Source organism: Nelumbo nucifera, chromosome 3, assembly GCF_055504915.1.
Source record: "Nelumbo nucifera cultivar China Antique chromosome 3, China Antique-T2T, whole genome shotgun sequence".
NCBI lineage: Eukaryota > Viridiplantae > Streptophyta > Magnoliopsida > Proteales > Nelumbonaceae > Nelumbo > Nelumbo nucifera.
In genome coordinates, this window is record NC_142651.1 from 5,959,723 (window position 1) to 5,976,206 (window position 16,484).

General features: G+C 35.5%; 2 protein-coding genes across 4 annotated transcripts; both read right to left on the reverse strand.

Moving 5' to 3' along the window:
• Positions 1 to 859: 859 nt before the first annotated feature.
• On the reverse strand, positions 860 to 9,158 carry LOC104592989 (B3 domain-containing protein Os01g0905400-like). Of its 3 annotated transcripts, none has more exons than XM_010252579.2 (6): positions 8,722 to 9,157; positions 6,853 to 7,876; positions 6,562 to 6,693; positions 5,812 to 5,987; positions 4,779 to 5,032; positions 860 to 2,325 (listed from the first exon to the last, which is right to left on the reverse strand). In XM_010252579.2, the coding sequence occupies exons 1-6, from the start codon at positions 8,851 to 8,853 to the stop codon at positions 2,274 to 2,276; spliced, it is 1,770 nt and encodes a 589-aa protein (XP_010250881.2). In that variant the 5' UTR covers positions 8,854 to 9,157; the 3' UTR covers positions 860 to 2,273. The 3 variants fall into 3 exon arrangements, with proteins under 3 accessions (XP_010250881.2, XP_010250880.2, XP_088757025.1); XM_010252578.2 differs by having other exon boundaries at positions 5,812 to 5,990; XM_088900899.1 differs by lacking the exon at positions 4,779 to 5,032 and having other exon boundaries at positions 5,812 to 5,990; positions 8,722 to 9,158.
• On the reverse strand, positions 1,146 to 1,682 carry LOC104592990 (uncharacterized). Its single transcript, XM_010252582.2, has one exon. It carries the CDS (start codon positions 1,680 to 1,682, stop codon positions 1,146 to 1,148), a length of 537 nt encoding a protein of 178 aa, XP_010250884.2.
• Positions 9,159 to 16,484: the final 7,326 nt, after the last annotated feature.

The window sequence follows — 16,484 nt, forward strand, 5'->3', positions numbered from 1 at the left end:
AGGGAAAAAACGGACCTAAATTTGGAACTATTTATATTACTTGGATATGTTTACTTGATGATTTTATCAATATCCATGCATATAAACAAATGTATCATATATAAAATGTGGTATGTTTATATCAAATTAAATCAACTAGTATCAAATTAAGGGTCTGTTAAAATTGAAATCCATCCAATTGGAATTGGAATGGGCTATTCTCATATTCTGCTTGATTCAAATAGAAATTAAAATGAGAAATAAAATTAATTGGAATGGACGGACATTGGCTCAAATGAAGAAATACCAATTCTATCACGAATTAAAATAGTAATCAAATAATTGACTCCTATTCCCACAAACCAAAAGAACCCTAAAAGAAAAAAATATATGATACCAGAAAAGCTTTAATCACCTGTGGTATATTATATATACCTATCAACCCTATTTGATGTGCCCAAATCATTTTTTTTCCGGTGAAGTATCATAAGGATAAGTAAAATCAATTGAAAAGAAAAAATACCGTGGAAGGAACAAAGCTTTCCATCGTAGTAACCAGATTTTTAAGATAGTAAATCTGAATTTAATAAATTATGAATTAAAATAATTTTTGCCAATTTCAAAATAAATATAATTTGAGAGAGGTTAACGAAGACAGCCTTGTCCGTTGGATAGAAGAACTAGAGAAACGAGGACGTCGCTAGTTACGACCTCTGCGAATATTCCTTGGTAGTTGGCATTTGTTGCAGCCAGCTTCAAACCACTACAGCCTTACAATAACGTGTAAATTTGTTGTTAAGTGGATTGTGGGTGCTAACTGCTAAGACGTGCGGACTTCAGCAAAGTAGAAGACCAACGGATATGCTTGATGTAGTCGGCATAGAGAAGAGAACCATTTCTATACACATAAATATAAACAAATGACGACGCATCACCTATTCATCATATTCTGTCCTTCAATAATTTCCAAATCAATAATACAATTATACAGAGAAGAATTTGCCACCATGAACAATTAGATTGAGAGAGAGAGAGATTGGGATCAAACAAATAATCAGATCACCACCCACCCTCCTTTGATCCTTCCCTCTATATCCGACCACTTTTATTGATATGGACGATTGAATTTGAAAGCTGGGATTTACAATCCAACACTCCTTCAGAATTCAGATCTCGCCCACTAAACACCAGCCCTCGTCACCATCTTCTACCTGTTCTAACACAAACCCAACATCACAAAAGCTCATACAATCGTCGTCGTCATCTTCAACCCCATTATTGACTTCTTCAATTTCCCTCATCGGAATCTCTTGCTGTTCTTCGACGTCGCCAGCATAGTCTTCCACTTCCCCATCATCGTCCCAGAGATCATTTGACAAATGATTCAGAATTTCTGTTGCAGATACTCCGGCACATTTCAGTTCCCATCCCCTGTTATCTACCACTCGCCAAGCAACCAATCGGTGATCCGTCACCACGTCGCACGACCTGAGCTTCTGGGTCCCCTTAGCCTTGACTCTGGATTTGCAAGCAGGATGGATGTGGCACCCATCACACTTTGGTCGACCACATTTACCTGTGAATTTCGAGTGATTGGTCGGCTTCGATGACACCTTGGTGTATATCCCGGCGGTCGGAGGTGACTCGAGTTTGTTGATAATCCTGGAATTGGGCCTTGGGTTATACGGTGATGGCAAGACCATGTAGCACCTAACCATCCCATGTTGACGACCTTCTCTCTTCATCTTTCTACCTTTGTCTTGGAGGCTAATGGATTTCTGTTTCTGAAAGGATTACCGAGATGAGAGTTAACTCTCTCTTTCCCTCCCCTTTATAGCTTTTTCTCCTTTGAAATGAAATCAGATTGGGATGCTTGGCTAACAAGGTTTTTTTCCTTGGCCCCTGTCCGTGTGGAGCAAGTTAACGTCACATAACATAAACAATAGCCACCCATGTATATAATAAATATATAAATACATATAATACAAAAAATCGTTTTGTCAACTTTCCTCCGTAGACTAATCTGATTTGATCTCTCCCACTGTGTGACTGTATGCGTGTGCGAGTGCTTGTAATTTTGTATGCAACTAGGCCCGGCCTAGGCCTCTCATATTTGATAATACTTGGGGGCTGCAATTCAGAAATAGGGGGATTGCAATCCAAAAATCCCTTGATATTTTGATTGGACAACCAAACACAGCAATCTCTTAGGTGGAATATTTCCAGTGGAAGATTCTTCCTGGGATCACCCCGGCAATGAACAGAGGTTGAACCTCTCTCCCAGACTCCTAGTATCATTTATTCTTCCAACCATTCACTTCCCCTTGAGTAATCTGTATCCCGGATCTAAAAAGGAAAAAAAAAACAAACAAACAAATGGATGCAGTTAAAAGGATTTATATAGCTTCCACGAAGACCATGATTAGTTTACAAATATAAGCATGGTAAAGTTTTCTAAAACCCAAACTGTACATGGAAGCAATTTGATAGTTAGATACAAAACTCTGTTTCCAAGCAAAACTTGCAGCAACTCACTAGTGTTTTATGAAGAGAAACTTGTGGTATTTGGACTTCTTTCTGAAACAGTAAAATTATACATATTTTGTAGACTGCAAAGGACCCTTCCAACTTTTTGAGCAATAGGATTAAAAAACTGAAGTTCACTATACAACTTTTTGAGCAAATGTCAAACCTTAGAGTAAACTTTGAGAAGAGTTGTATAATTGGAGTCAATATGGGCGAGGGGGAGGTTTGTGAGTGTGCAGACACTCTGGGGTGTGTAGTATCTAATTGGCCCTTAAACTACCTTGGTTTACCATTGGGAGATAATCCTCAGAAATGTGAATTTTGGGCCCCTGTTGTGGAGAGGTTTGAAAAAAGACTTGCCAATTGGAAGAAGAGTTATTTATCTCTTGAAAGGAGGATCACTTTGATTAGGTCTACTCTTGCCAACCTTCCTATCTATTTCCTATAAGTCTTTAAGATTCCGGCTAAGGTGGCTAGCAGACTGGAAAAACTAATGAGAGACTTTCTTTGAGAGTCAGGGGAAGAGAAGGACCATAAGGTCAAGTGGGAGGTGGGAGGTGGTATGTAGATGTAAGAAGGATGGGGGTTTAGGAATTGGGAATATACGGATTAGGAACTTAGCACTATCAGGGAAATGGTTGTAGAGATTCTCATTTGAGAAAGAAAGACTGTGGGTTAAGATAGTGGGAAGTATACATGGGCTGGCATAGACAATGGATGGGGGGACTCTGGGATTCTAGCAAGGACTACAAGAGCTTCTCCTTGGAAAGCTATTCAAGCCATTTTTCCCTTGTTCTATCCATGGGTCAAGTATGATTTACACTCAGGTAATCTCATTAAATTTTGGGAACATGTGTAGGTTGGGGACTCCTCTTTGAAAGATCAATTTTCAGGCCTCTTTGTTATTTCTACCCTTAAAAATGAACCAATTTCCTCTTTCCTTGTACCTTCTAATTCACCTTCTGGGTTTGGTTGGAATTTGAACTTGAGAAGAGATGTCAGGGACACAGAGTTAGCCTGCATTTTAGCCTTACTATCCATTCTTGAAGATGTCTTCATTGAGCCATCGAAGTCAGATAGTAGAATATAGACACTCACTCCCTCAGGTTCTCTTTCTTCAAGGCTCTTTTACCCCCTTCTCCTGTTGGACTGTCTTTTCCTGTTAAAGAAGTGTGGTGTCGACCTATACAGTGCTTATGTTGAGAAGCCTTCTAGGAAAGAGTTAATACAGGGGATCTACTTCAAAGAAAAAGACCCAATAGTTGTTTGTCTCCTCACTGGTGTGGCCTTTGTAAATCTGGATGGTGAGTCTGGATATCACTTATTAATTCCTTGCCAGTTTGTTAAAGTCATTTGGGAATGGTTTACTTCTTTGTTTGGGTGCAAGTGAACTCCCCCTTCGAATGTGCAAAGCTTATTTACTTCCATGCCTAACCGGTTAACCAAAAGGGCTAAGATCATGTGGAGATGTGGTAGGGCTGCAGTGTGTTGGATTATTTGGGAGGAGAGAAATTCAAGGGTATTTTCAAATAAGGAGAGAAGTTTTGAAGTAATCCTGGAGAATATCCACATTAGGGTGATTCACTGGTTGAAAACCTTGGAATTGTTTGCAGTGTTCTCAATTGATGAGATGACCAAAAAGTGGAAGGAGATTGCAGAGTTAGGCTCAATCAAGAAGACCTCAAATTCCTGTTGGACACCTCCACCTCATGGGTTTACCAAACTGAATTTTGATGGCAAAAGCATGGGTAATCCAAGGCCCTCCGGAGTGGGGGGAGTGATAAGAGATGAAAAAGGGAATCTATTAGCTATGTATTCTGGCCCAATTGGGGTGGGAGATTCCTTGAGGGCTGAGATCCTAGGAGCTCTTGAAGGGATACAAAGGGCCAAGGAAATGAACTTTAAAAAATTGATCATAGAAGGTGATTCTGAAATTGTAGTGAATTGGCTAAAAGATGACAGTTCTATGCTCTGGAAATACAGCAATGAAAAGAGGAAGTTCAAGTGGCTCACCAAGGATATTGAAATTCGTTGTACATAGATAGTGAGAAGTGCTAATGCACTGGCAGATGGTCTAGCTAGGCAAGGGGTGAACAGAAACTCTATGTTTTGGGCTGTTTTGTAATTGCTCCATGGTTTGGGGCTTATAGGGTATTTGGGAGTTAAGATTCTTTAGCTCCTTACCTTGAAATTCTGGTTTTCCAAACTATTAATAAAATCCATTGTTATTGATAAAAAAAAAGGACCCTTCCAACTGTTGGAGTTTGTCTTACTTTTTTGCAATGCGTACTTGGAACAAATCTTCTGATTTATTTTCAAATCCAAAAACACAGATATCTCCTTGCTGGACGTTGTTTGCCTGGGCAAAAGCTTCCCACCCACTTGTCAAGACTTTGAATCCAGATCTTTCATGGTAAAGAACAGGCCACAATCTCATGGCCGAATCACGGAGGAGGATTATCTTCCTTTCTGATCTAGCCCTTCCTCTATAACTGCGAGCAAGTGCCTCCATCTCTGTGGGCAACTCCTGCACAACCGTTGCAAAAGTAACATCAAGCTGATGTGTTGGTAAATAGTAACTGGTACAGCCCAATAAGTAGAGAAGATAGAACTTGCTCCAGTTCCAATATGTTCAAATCACCCTAGCTTAAGAGACATTGCCAGTAACAAAATCCATGACTCATTAATCATTATTATAACCATCCATTTCAATTTCTTTCTGGAATAATCACCACATTCTGAACAACCAAAAGAATGACATAAGTTGGTTAAATGATCTGATCAGACAGATTCCTTCTTTACTCAAAAGATGCCCTAGGGGCCCATTTATTGCATACCTACTGACCAAGAAGGGTATGCAAGATGGACATGAAAGACAGGATTTTAGGTCTCCCCAGGATATCATTTGGTTCCTCAAATTTTTCTTTTTCCTTTCCTGAAAATGGAGAAACCAATAAACTTTCTACTTCTTAAACTCTTCTATCATCCTCAAGAAACAATATGGGTAAATTTAATAAGTAGAACACCACCAACATACAGTACAAGGAAACCAAAAGACTAAAACATTGTGGGGATGGTCATAGTCATTAAGGCAGCAAGGCAAGATGAGGCAACAGAATTCCACCGTCACCTAAGCAAAAGACTAAAACCTGGGTGATGGTTACACTGTTTTTGTAAGATGTATAATCTAAGATTCAAACCACCATTCTCAAGCTCATTAGCCCAAGATTTTACCATTTCACCGAGCAATGGCCCCTCCCTAGCAATACACAAAGAAAGAAAGGAATAAATTTACAGAGTACATACAAGCCAAGATTGTGTGACTGCTGACACTGTAAAGCAGAAATTGACTAGGTTTGGTGATGGCTGGCCAACTGAATCCACACTTTCCATTGTCACCACTTTGGAATCATTTGATTGATCTTTTAAATTGGGATGTGCCTTCTCTTCAAATTCTTCTTTGATGACCTTGAATTCCTTTGCTGCTGAGCACAACAAGTTTTACCGGGCAAGAGAGAGAGATGTTAATTAGATAATATCAAGAAATTTGTACAAAGTAAAATGAAATAAGATAGAATGAAAAGATAGAAGCACAGAAATAAGATAAAATGAAAAGAAAAGAATAAACCATGAACATCTTTAGTCATTTCCACATGTTCTTCTATTTGTAACTTTGAAAGTTCCTTCCATGTTCATCAATAGCAAATATATGCAATTGAGACCAAGTATAGTGTGTGTTTTTGTTCTTAGTGAAGCCTATGTATAGGAGTTCTTTTGGTGGGAGACCTTGTCATATTCCATCTTTGTAATCCTTTTACATTTGATATGGTAAAGAAATGAGCTTGTTACCAATAAAAAACGAGAAAAAAAAAAGGAAAATCTAAATAGAACCTGATTGGCATGCTTTTACCCTCTATGCTAAACCTATCACGAGTCATGACAGAAGGCAGCTCCTCAAAAAGCACACAGAAAAAAAAAAAAAGTAACCACAAAATGAAACAGATTAGTTGTTTCTTTTCTTTTCTTTTTTCAGTTGGTACATTGGCATGTTTTTACCTGCTACTGTAACTGGATAGTCAGAGCACCCAGACATTTTAGTGCTAATCTGCTTGAAACTTCCACTACATCCAACAAAGGGAGTACGCTCCACTTGAGGTTCTATCTGCGAAAATTTTCCTGACTCTTGATCTATTGAAACAATGTACAATGACCAATTCAGGGATGAAAAGAACTACGATAATGAAACCACAGCAGTAAAAGATGCTCAGGATATACTATAAGAAACATATAGAAGTGATAGAAAATGAAGACGCATGCAGTTTCTTTCATCCAAATAAAAATACTTACTGATAGCCCCATTTGATGTTCCCAGATTCCTTCTCTCATTTTTCCCAGGATCCACTAAGAAAGCCTTCTGAGTTTGCATAGGTGTATTCACGCAACAGGAATCTGTGGTCTTAGGTATTTTGCATGTATCTTCAGTAACCCATATTTCCTGAGACATTTTGCAAGCAGATCCATCAAAAGGAGCTTGCCTGTCTGCTTTAACTCCAGCAACTGGATCTTTATCAATTCTGCTTTCTTCCAATAAATTTTGAGGTCTTTCTGGGCTTTCATCAGTTACCAAATTTTTTTCAAGTATACCCTCCTCCAATGGAGCAGGAAGTCTTTCTGAGCTTTCATCAAAACAAGAGTACTTTTCTTTCTCAATAATGGCTGAAACCTTATTGATTTTATTACAACCAGATGTCCCCCCTACCATTTCAAAGTTAGAGAGATCAAAAAGAGAGAAGCTTTCTGCTTGTTCAGTTACCAGGTTTCTATCAATCATATAATATGGCACTTCTGCATAGTCTACTGCTGAAAGAGATTGAGGCATTTCATGATCATTGACCATCGGTACTTTTTCCATGTCTTTGACATCACGGTCAATTATTTCTATGGCAGATACAGGAGGAACTGTTGAACTTGATCCCTGCTCGTTCATCGAAACTCTATCAACTGTGTGGCTTGGGACATTTGTAGGGTCAGATTTTTTGCCTTCTGAAGGATGATCAGAGGAATGTTTGGACATAGATCTTTTCCTTTTTCCACTATTTTCGTTTCTTTTCTCAGAGAAGTTCAGCTTTTCACATGTACTTCTATCATATATTTGAACTACAAAATGGGAGCCAACAATGTATTTGAATACCAAAAAATATCCCTCTTTCAGATTATGGTCTGATGCAAATTTTCGCCATCCCTTTTGAAAAGCCAAGGAACCATCAATAGTCAATAGTTTTACCTTCCAGCGTTGCGCATTGGCATCTTCAAGGTAAGTTTTCTTGCCAACCAAGGATGCTAGGTCGTAAACAAATTTAGGAGGTAAAAACTGTGAATATAATTTAAAGAGGAGAAGCATTATCAGAGAAGATCATTAGATAAAGGGTAGAACTACAAAAACCCTAAAAGAAAAAGAAGAAAAAAAAAACATTCGTAGCATCAGCTACAACTAAGTGCTAGACATGTCTCCAAGAGCATTTTAATATATCCCAGGGCACAACTAGCACTATTTTGAATATTTAACATGTTATGCAAGTCAACCCTTGAGTTGCACAGATAAATAATGAATGAAGACGTAAGTGAAGGAGATAATTCTGATACCATGAAATTATAAAGAATTATTATGAAAATGCATACTTGCAGTGTTCTGTTGAATTGAATTTATACATAGAGTTATAGCTGTATAAATACAATACGATATGATCAGCGGGAATTATAAAGAGAATATTGCTAGAATACTGCTTTTTGAGAAAATGCCGCTAACAATATAAAATGGACTGCCTCATTTGTAACAAAAATGTAGAAATCCCTTGTATTGTGATGTAAACATCAAGTACATTGTTCACACAATCAATCCAATAAATTTTTCAGTTACTGATAAGAAAATATGTATCAGAGGGGAAAATTTTGCGGATCTCTTTGGGGGTGAGGAGAAAACATAAACCAACTAGAATCAATGCATAAGAAACGGGCATAAAGATGTAAAGAATAAAACTGAGAAGAAGGAGAGGGTTGGGTAACAATAGTATAGCTGTGTAAACATGTATAGCCGACAACGTTTTCCTGTAAGTTCCATAAAGTCCCAAGAAAACAAAAAATTAATAAATATAAGGCAAAATGGATAGAGCATTAGAGGCTGTTTCTGAGTATGCGTGAGAGGGAAAAGGGTTATACCATGAGTTCTGAGAACTTATCGCCAACCATGATTTTGAAGAAAGAAGCAACAAGGGATGACGATTCTCTCTTCCCGTGAATCGACAAGCATTTCTGAGTACATTCCCTGCATGCTTTCGTCTTACAAGCCATCTCTTCTGCCGACCTCTCTTGCCTGATGCCCGGATGCTCCCCCTCCCCTCTGGCTCTGGCTCTGATGAGTCTATATGCGGCAGTCGGTCCTGCTGCAATCTTCACAGTAAACACGCCCTCCGACTTCTGGTTCAGTTGAGTTCACATCTGCGCCCCACAACGTCCCACATCACATCCCCGCCGTGTATTGGTAACATCTTCCGACGATGACGTCATAGTTCTGATACTATCATCGAGACATATTTCTAATATCCGGCGGGGATATGCTGTGAGACGCTGTCGGGCGCAGATGTGAATTCGGTTCAGTTAGTCCTGCTACAAATTTTTGGTTTTGGAGAAAAACGGAACCAGACCGGTTCCCGGTTTTGAAAATCTTGATTTATTGGTTAATATTTAGTTCATTGATGCATTTTTTAAATATATTTATCATATAAAATGTAAAAATTAGATATTTATGATTAATTGTCTATCATTAATAAAATGTATATGAGATACATGTAATCAAAAAAGTGTGGTGTGGACTGACCCACACTATGCTACATAAATGTCACTGTAGGATTGGACCAGTCCACACAGTTCATCCATAGTTCAGAACAGTTGTGAACTGTAGTGTGGTGTGAATTGGTCATTGCCACAGGATGTGGTGTAGACCAGTCCACACCCACCAATTTCTCATCCATGCTACAAACAACCCCTAATTTTAAAACTTCTCAGCTTCCCGCGAGTTGTGACCCACCAATGAAATACAGATAGATCGACGGTGGAAATGAACTCAAAAAATCATTATCGTGCAACCTCCCAAGTCCCAATGAGCACAGCTCCCAAGTGAGAAAATAGTAAACGTTAGGATGTCTCGTTATGTCATTACGGTTTTGAGCAATTTGTCCTTCATGGCACAAAATGATGAAACCGGATCGGCTCCTAACACATCGCTCCTCACAGCATATCCCATCATGTATTGAGAATATCTCCCATACTTATGTGTTATTATTCATACTAGCGCATCCGTATGATTTACGGAATTTATTAAGTGAAGGAGGCTAAACAAGAAATACATAAGAGTATATAATTATTTTATAATTTTAATTTTTAAGTAATTAATAATTATTTATATTTTGGGTTTGACTACAATATGGGAAAGATATGATATCTGAAAATTTTTTGAGCAATCAACTAATATCATAAATGTGGTAGTCAATCAGGTGTTTTTTTATCAAAAATTCATGGGTGAATTTTGATTAATCAAAACTCTTCTGATATCACATCTTTCCCGCATCATAGATTTTCCTTTATATTTTATATACTACTTGTAATATATTTTTTTACAATACAAAATAATAATAATTAATTTCAGCTAGGGTTGTCCATCAAATTGATGAAATCAACCAACCTGACCAACTTGAACCGAGTTGGTTCGTTTCCTAACATTTATGGCCAGCTTTGGTTCAACAATTTTCTAATATGACCAAGTTGGATCAGTTTCACTTTGGTCATTTGTAAATCGACCAATTTAATATGGGAAAGTGGAAAATTCTCATATTTCTTACTCAAATATTTTATAGCATAAATTTATTTTTTTTAATAATGCCACTGTAGTTTTTTAAATTTAATTTTAAATTTTTAAGTTTAAATCTTTTAAACCGATTGATCAAATCAGAAAAAAAAAGACCCAAACTCATACAACTCAAGTTGTTTGGTTTTCACTATTGGTCAATCAATTTTGGGTGACCAACTCCCCAACCTAACCAGGTTGATTTGATTGGCCAAACAGAACAAACCCATGAAAACACTCCTAATTTCAGCTAAATTAATAGTTTGAGATGTCTCCAATAAATAATAATAGTTTAATGCTTTAATCTCCAATAATTATTGAAATTTTCTTGCAAAAATACACAACTATTGAAACATTGATAATGAAAATATAATAATTACAGAAATACAATAAATACTAAAAAACATATTAAATTAGTTAATAAATAATATAATATCAAATAATAGTTTAATCTCTAATAAATATTAATCAGCAAACTATAACAAAAATAAAATAAATACAATAAGTACAATAAGTTAAACTTAAAAAGTCAAACAACAGTAGTTTAATCTCCCACAATTATTGATTTTTTTTTGTTAAATAAGAAACAAAAAATAGATTTATACATAATTATTGAAAATATATTTATCACAAAAACAATAAATAATTAATTAAATTACAATAAATATTAATTTTAGCATATATTAATATATAATAAATATATATTATGATTTAAAAATTATTATTAATAAATATCAATTTTTTAAAGTTATTTTCTAGAATTGTTAATTAATATAAGTGAAATTAGTTATTTATGATATTATTTAGCTATTTAAATTATCTCATTATTTAAATTTGAAAGTGTTAATTATTTATTGAATTGAATAATTCATAAAATTATAATTTATACTATTACTACGTAATTTTGTAAAATATTAAATTATTATTAATTTGAATGTTATGCTATAATTTTTTTTCTAGTTTTAATAAAAATTTTAAATTTATTACATAATTTCATTATTTTGACGGTTTAAAATCTAGTTATGTTATATTTCATTATTTTCTACTATTAAATTTTTATTATTTTAATAGTATTTAAATTGACTAATCCCGAAAACACTAATTTATATTGCTAGTACATAATTTCATGATATATTTTGTAAAAATATAAAATTTTAATAATATGAATATTATTAAATCGATTATAATTATTTTTTATGTTTTTAATAAATGTTTTATAGTTATTATATAAGTTTTTGGAATATTTAAATAATTTTTAATTTTTTTAATTCAAACTTTCTTTAGATATATAGATAAAAAGTGAGAGAGAGGATAAATAGAAATTAGAGATAATTTAGGAAAAGTGGGGGATAATGGGGGAGGTAGTTTAGGAGATTAAATTATGTAGGTTATTGGGAATGTGCCTACTCTAGGGGGAGAGAGAGAGAGAGAGAGAGGTTTTTTTTTTTGGGGGGGGGGAGAGGGGGGGAAGAGAGCATCTCATTGGTTGTTTGAAAATGACATGGAATTAAAAATGAGGTGCACTCAGTGAGGAGCATATCCCAATTCTGAAATGATTCAGCGTTATTTTGTTGTTTTTTAACTTTTTTTGCCATCTAGATGAATTCGCATGGGCGTGCCACATACTGCACCCTATGAGCACCCCTACATCCCAACCGTGTATTGTGAACATCTCCCATTGACAAATACAAGAAATGTTCACAATGCATGCTTAGATATGCATGTGGGGTGCTAGTCTGAATTACACGTAGACTTAGTATATGTTTGGCATTGATGCTGCAAATACAACACCGTTTTCTGAGAAAATTGACTTTTTTGTTTGGAAACATTGATGCCAAGTAGGACGTTTCCTAGAGCAACAACAACGTTTTTTGTTTGGTACCAATGCTCCAGAAAACTTTTTCAGCACTAGTACCTATTATCCAATGCCACATCATGTCCCTGTTGGCAACAACTACCTGCAGCTCCAGGAAATGCCAAATTTGGCATTGCTCTAAGCCACACCTTCCCGGTTTTAAAGGTGTGACTTGGAGCATCGTTTTTTATGGAAAATGGTTCCAAACAAACAGGCGTTTCCTAGAAAACCGTTTTTCTGATGTGGCGTTGATGTATTGCCGTTTTATGGAGCAACGACATTGATGCCAAACAGATGCTAGATATTGCAAGAAAACTTTGGCAACCAGCAGCCTTATGTTGTACTTTGTCTAAAAGCCCTCTCTAGATGACACATTAATTTGATTAAGTAAACTCTGAATTCAATTGGATTATTAAAAACTAGTGAATGACCCCGTAATAAGTACGGGGAATCAGTAATGTTAAGTTTACATTATGGAATCAATAATGTTAAATTTATATTTATTATTGTCTTAAATAATTATTAAAATTTCACGAAATATTTATTTCAAAAAATAGCTTTTCAATAATTATTAGAATATTGATAATTTTCGTTTGTTATGATACATAGAGGATTAATGATTAACTGAGATTGATAGAATGTAGGCATAAGTGGTTGTGGATAACCACTTTTACATTTTCTGCATTTTTTAGTAATTGATTGAAAATGGTGGTAGTGGGTTGTGGGCTTTAGCATCAACTTCTTAGAAAATACCACGTGTCTAGCTTTATAGAAAAATGAGAAGGCCATGTGTCTGAATGGTGGTAATGGGCTATGGGCTTTGACAACAATTCCTAAGAAAATGCCATGTGTCTGAATTCGAAAAAACCATGTGTCTGAATGATGGAGGGTTGTAGCTTGAAAGCCTTCCTTTAATATATATATATATATATATACGATTATTAAAAATTTCATCCTATGGTCCTAATCCAATCCAATTATTAAAAATTTCATTCGAGTGATCCCAAAATCAATCAGATTTGAAGACTTCACACTCTAACTCGAATCAAATGGATTCGAATGATTTAGATTTACTTTGACTCTAATTTAATTTTTTAAAATATAAAAAAAAGTTAATTACTTTTTGACTTATATATATAATAAATTAATGTAAATACAACATATTAAATATATTAATATATGTGCTTTATAATATTAAATATCATTATATAAAATGTATATATATTAAAATCTATAAATATTATACTATAATTGAATTCAAATTTTAATCAGATGGGTCAAATCTGACATGATTTTTAATCTAATTCATATTGTAAAATTCAAATTTAATTGAATTACATGAATACACCATCCAAATTGGATTGGATATTGGAGTGGACCTCATATTTTTGGGTATCATTGACAAACCTAAGTGTTACAAATCATGCCTTAAAAACAAGTTAATTGTTATATGAGATTCAGATCAGCTACCCACGTGTTGTTCCTACATCTCTACTTGCTAAACATTGCATATGTGCATTGGGAATATTATCCTTGTCATTCATGGGAAGAGTTTTGATTTGCTAATAACCAAATGCTCCCAACATGTCTCAACTGGTCATTGCAGTCACACATTGGGAACATTTCTTCATAAATGACAATGGAGATATTTCCATGGTACAACTGCAAATGGCTAGTTGGGACAATGTTGGGAGTTTTTTGTTGGTAGTAGATCATTGTCATCATAGGAGATGTTCCCAATACACGGTGGTGCTGCACAATTTGTGGGTAGCAGATCCAAAGTGCCTCATAGCACTTACAGCTGCACATGCGCTATAAGATTAGTGTTCATGGAATGATATTCTTAATGCACAATTGCAACTCAACACCCTGTCAACATCATATGATACCACCGCACATCTCATATATGGTGGGTCCTAATCTCATGGTGAGATGTGTGGTGTTAGATCATATTGGTAGGGTACTGGGACATGTTTTGTTGGTAGGAGGTCCCATGCCTGTAATGAGTTCGAATTCGTTACATGAAATTCATGTGAACCAAAACGTGTGACATGTGGACATAACAAGATTGACCTAGGTAGTGGAATCAGTGAGCCCTTGTTACCAAGGTTTTAAGAACCAACCCATAAATGGAACTGTTATAGCTACTGATTTATGGGTCATCGGTTCAGCCGTCTAGGTCGAACGGTTTAGATGGTTTGCATATTAGGGCAAATATTTATATGAGATTTGAGAAAGGAGAAAGAAAAAAAGAGATATTGGCTGAGAAAGGAGAACTAGATAAGAGATGTTGTCGGCTAAGAAAGAAGAAAAGAATAAAAAAATGAAGGAAGGAAGGAGAAAGGAGAAAAAAAAAAAGAAAGAAAATAAGAGAAAGGAAAGGAATGAGAAAATGAGGGAAGAAGAAGGAAGAAGAGGAGGATGATTCAACGCTCACTGGCAACGATAACGCCGACGGCGATGGCGAGGCGGCGACAACAGACGCAGATATGAGATCTGAGTTCTTGGATCTCATATTTGATATTTGATATTTGAGTTCTCGTATCTCAAATCTCAGATCTAAGATCGAATTCTCTAAAACACATGTAGTCTTATTCTTATTCTTCTTCTTCTTATTTTCTTTGTGTTGGATATCAAATCTGAGTTCGCGTCTCAAACTGGATCTCAAATATGAGTTCTCCTCTCTACAACTTTATACTACGAACCGCTGTCTAGGTCAAATGAGTCGATGGTTCGACCACCCGGGTCAGCGGTTTTCTGACGAAGTCAACAGTTTTTGATCCATGAGCGGGTTAAGGGTGAACCAGAACTAGCTGCTTGGACGATTTCCAAGCCAAACGGTCTGATCGTCCGGATCAATGACGGTTCAAAAACATTACTTGTTACCATGCTCCTTTCTTTCTTTTTGGATAAAATTTTAAATTTTCAACGCAGTGTCATTAATTGATCAATTGACTAGATGGTTGAATTGGTAAAGTTTTTAGATAGAATATGATTAGGAATTTGGAATAAAGGCCTCATTCGTTTGGCGGTAAGATTTTTACATGGATAAATTAAATCTTACCTAAGAAAAATTTACCTATATTCTTTTGTCCAATAGGTAAAACTTTGCCAAAAACTTAGCAAGGGAAAGTAAATACATATTTTTTTCATGGAACCCTCCCATCATTCAACTTCTCCCCCCAGGTTAAATACATCCCATTCAGCTAGGTTCTTTAGCTTTCTGTTTTTCTCTTATTTTCTATCGAATTAAAGGTGTTTAAAGGTGACCTACAAATCAGCATCAACTCAACCTAATCATGACTTGTCTTGCACCCTTGATTATGATTTCTTTGCTTTTTAGGTATGGAAAATGGGGTGGATTCAGGGAGAATTTTGTAAATTATAGATCATACCCACATCCCTAAACCTTCTAATTTCTATCTGCCAAAATTCATAACAAGTTGGATTTTGAGAATCCAAACCCTCCCTCCACGTGAAAATGTATAAATTTCCCCCACCCTACCTTCCTTGTATTCAAGGGTAGGGTGGGTTAGGTTGGGTTTAAATTTGCATCTAATTTTCCATTACTTATTGTTATATATAAGTAATAAATAAATAAAATAAAATAAAAAACAATTTCATTAAATACAATTCCTAATTCATAAAGTCCACATGATTTCTAACAATATGTGGATGGGAGAGGATCAGGTTTAACCTAATACCATACCCATACGTGTTGTAGAACCCAAAAACTCATTTCTACCCCAAAATCCATCCAAATAGGATAGAAATTGCCATCCCTATAAAACTACTTTAATCTACCTTATTCCTTTTTAAGAACAATAAAAAATGACCCAATACCAACGAAAGATTTCAATTTCCTCTTATGAGTTATTATTTATATTCCCTCCTGTATAACTTTGAAATTGGAAAAGTTTTATTGGTCAAATTACACAAGAAGAATCCACATAGTACATCATTTATAAATGCAGTTTGGAGCGATACTGTGGTTCAATCCAAGGCATTTCCTGATCCAACCCGAATGGATCAAAGCCGTGATTTTCCAGTAAAAAAACAAGAAAATAAAATACAACCCATTCATTGGGTAGGAACCTTTGCTTTTAAATTTCATAAAACCTTAATTAGGGTGTTTTTTTTTTTAATATTAAATCATCGCCTTTTGCCCTCATAAGGGCCATGTTTCATTTTTTCTTGGCATAGTACAACAGCAACAATTTAACA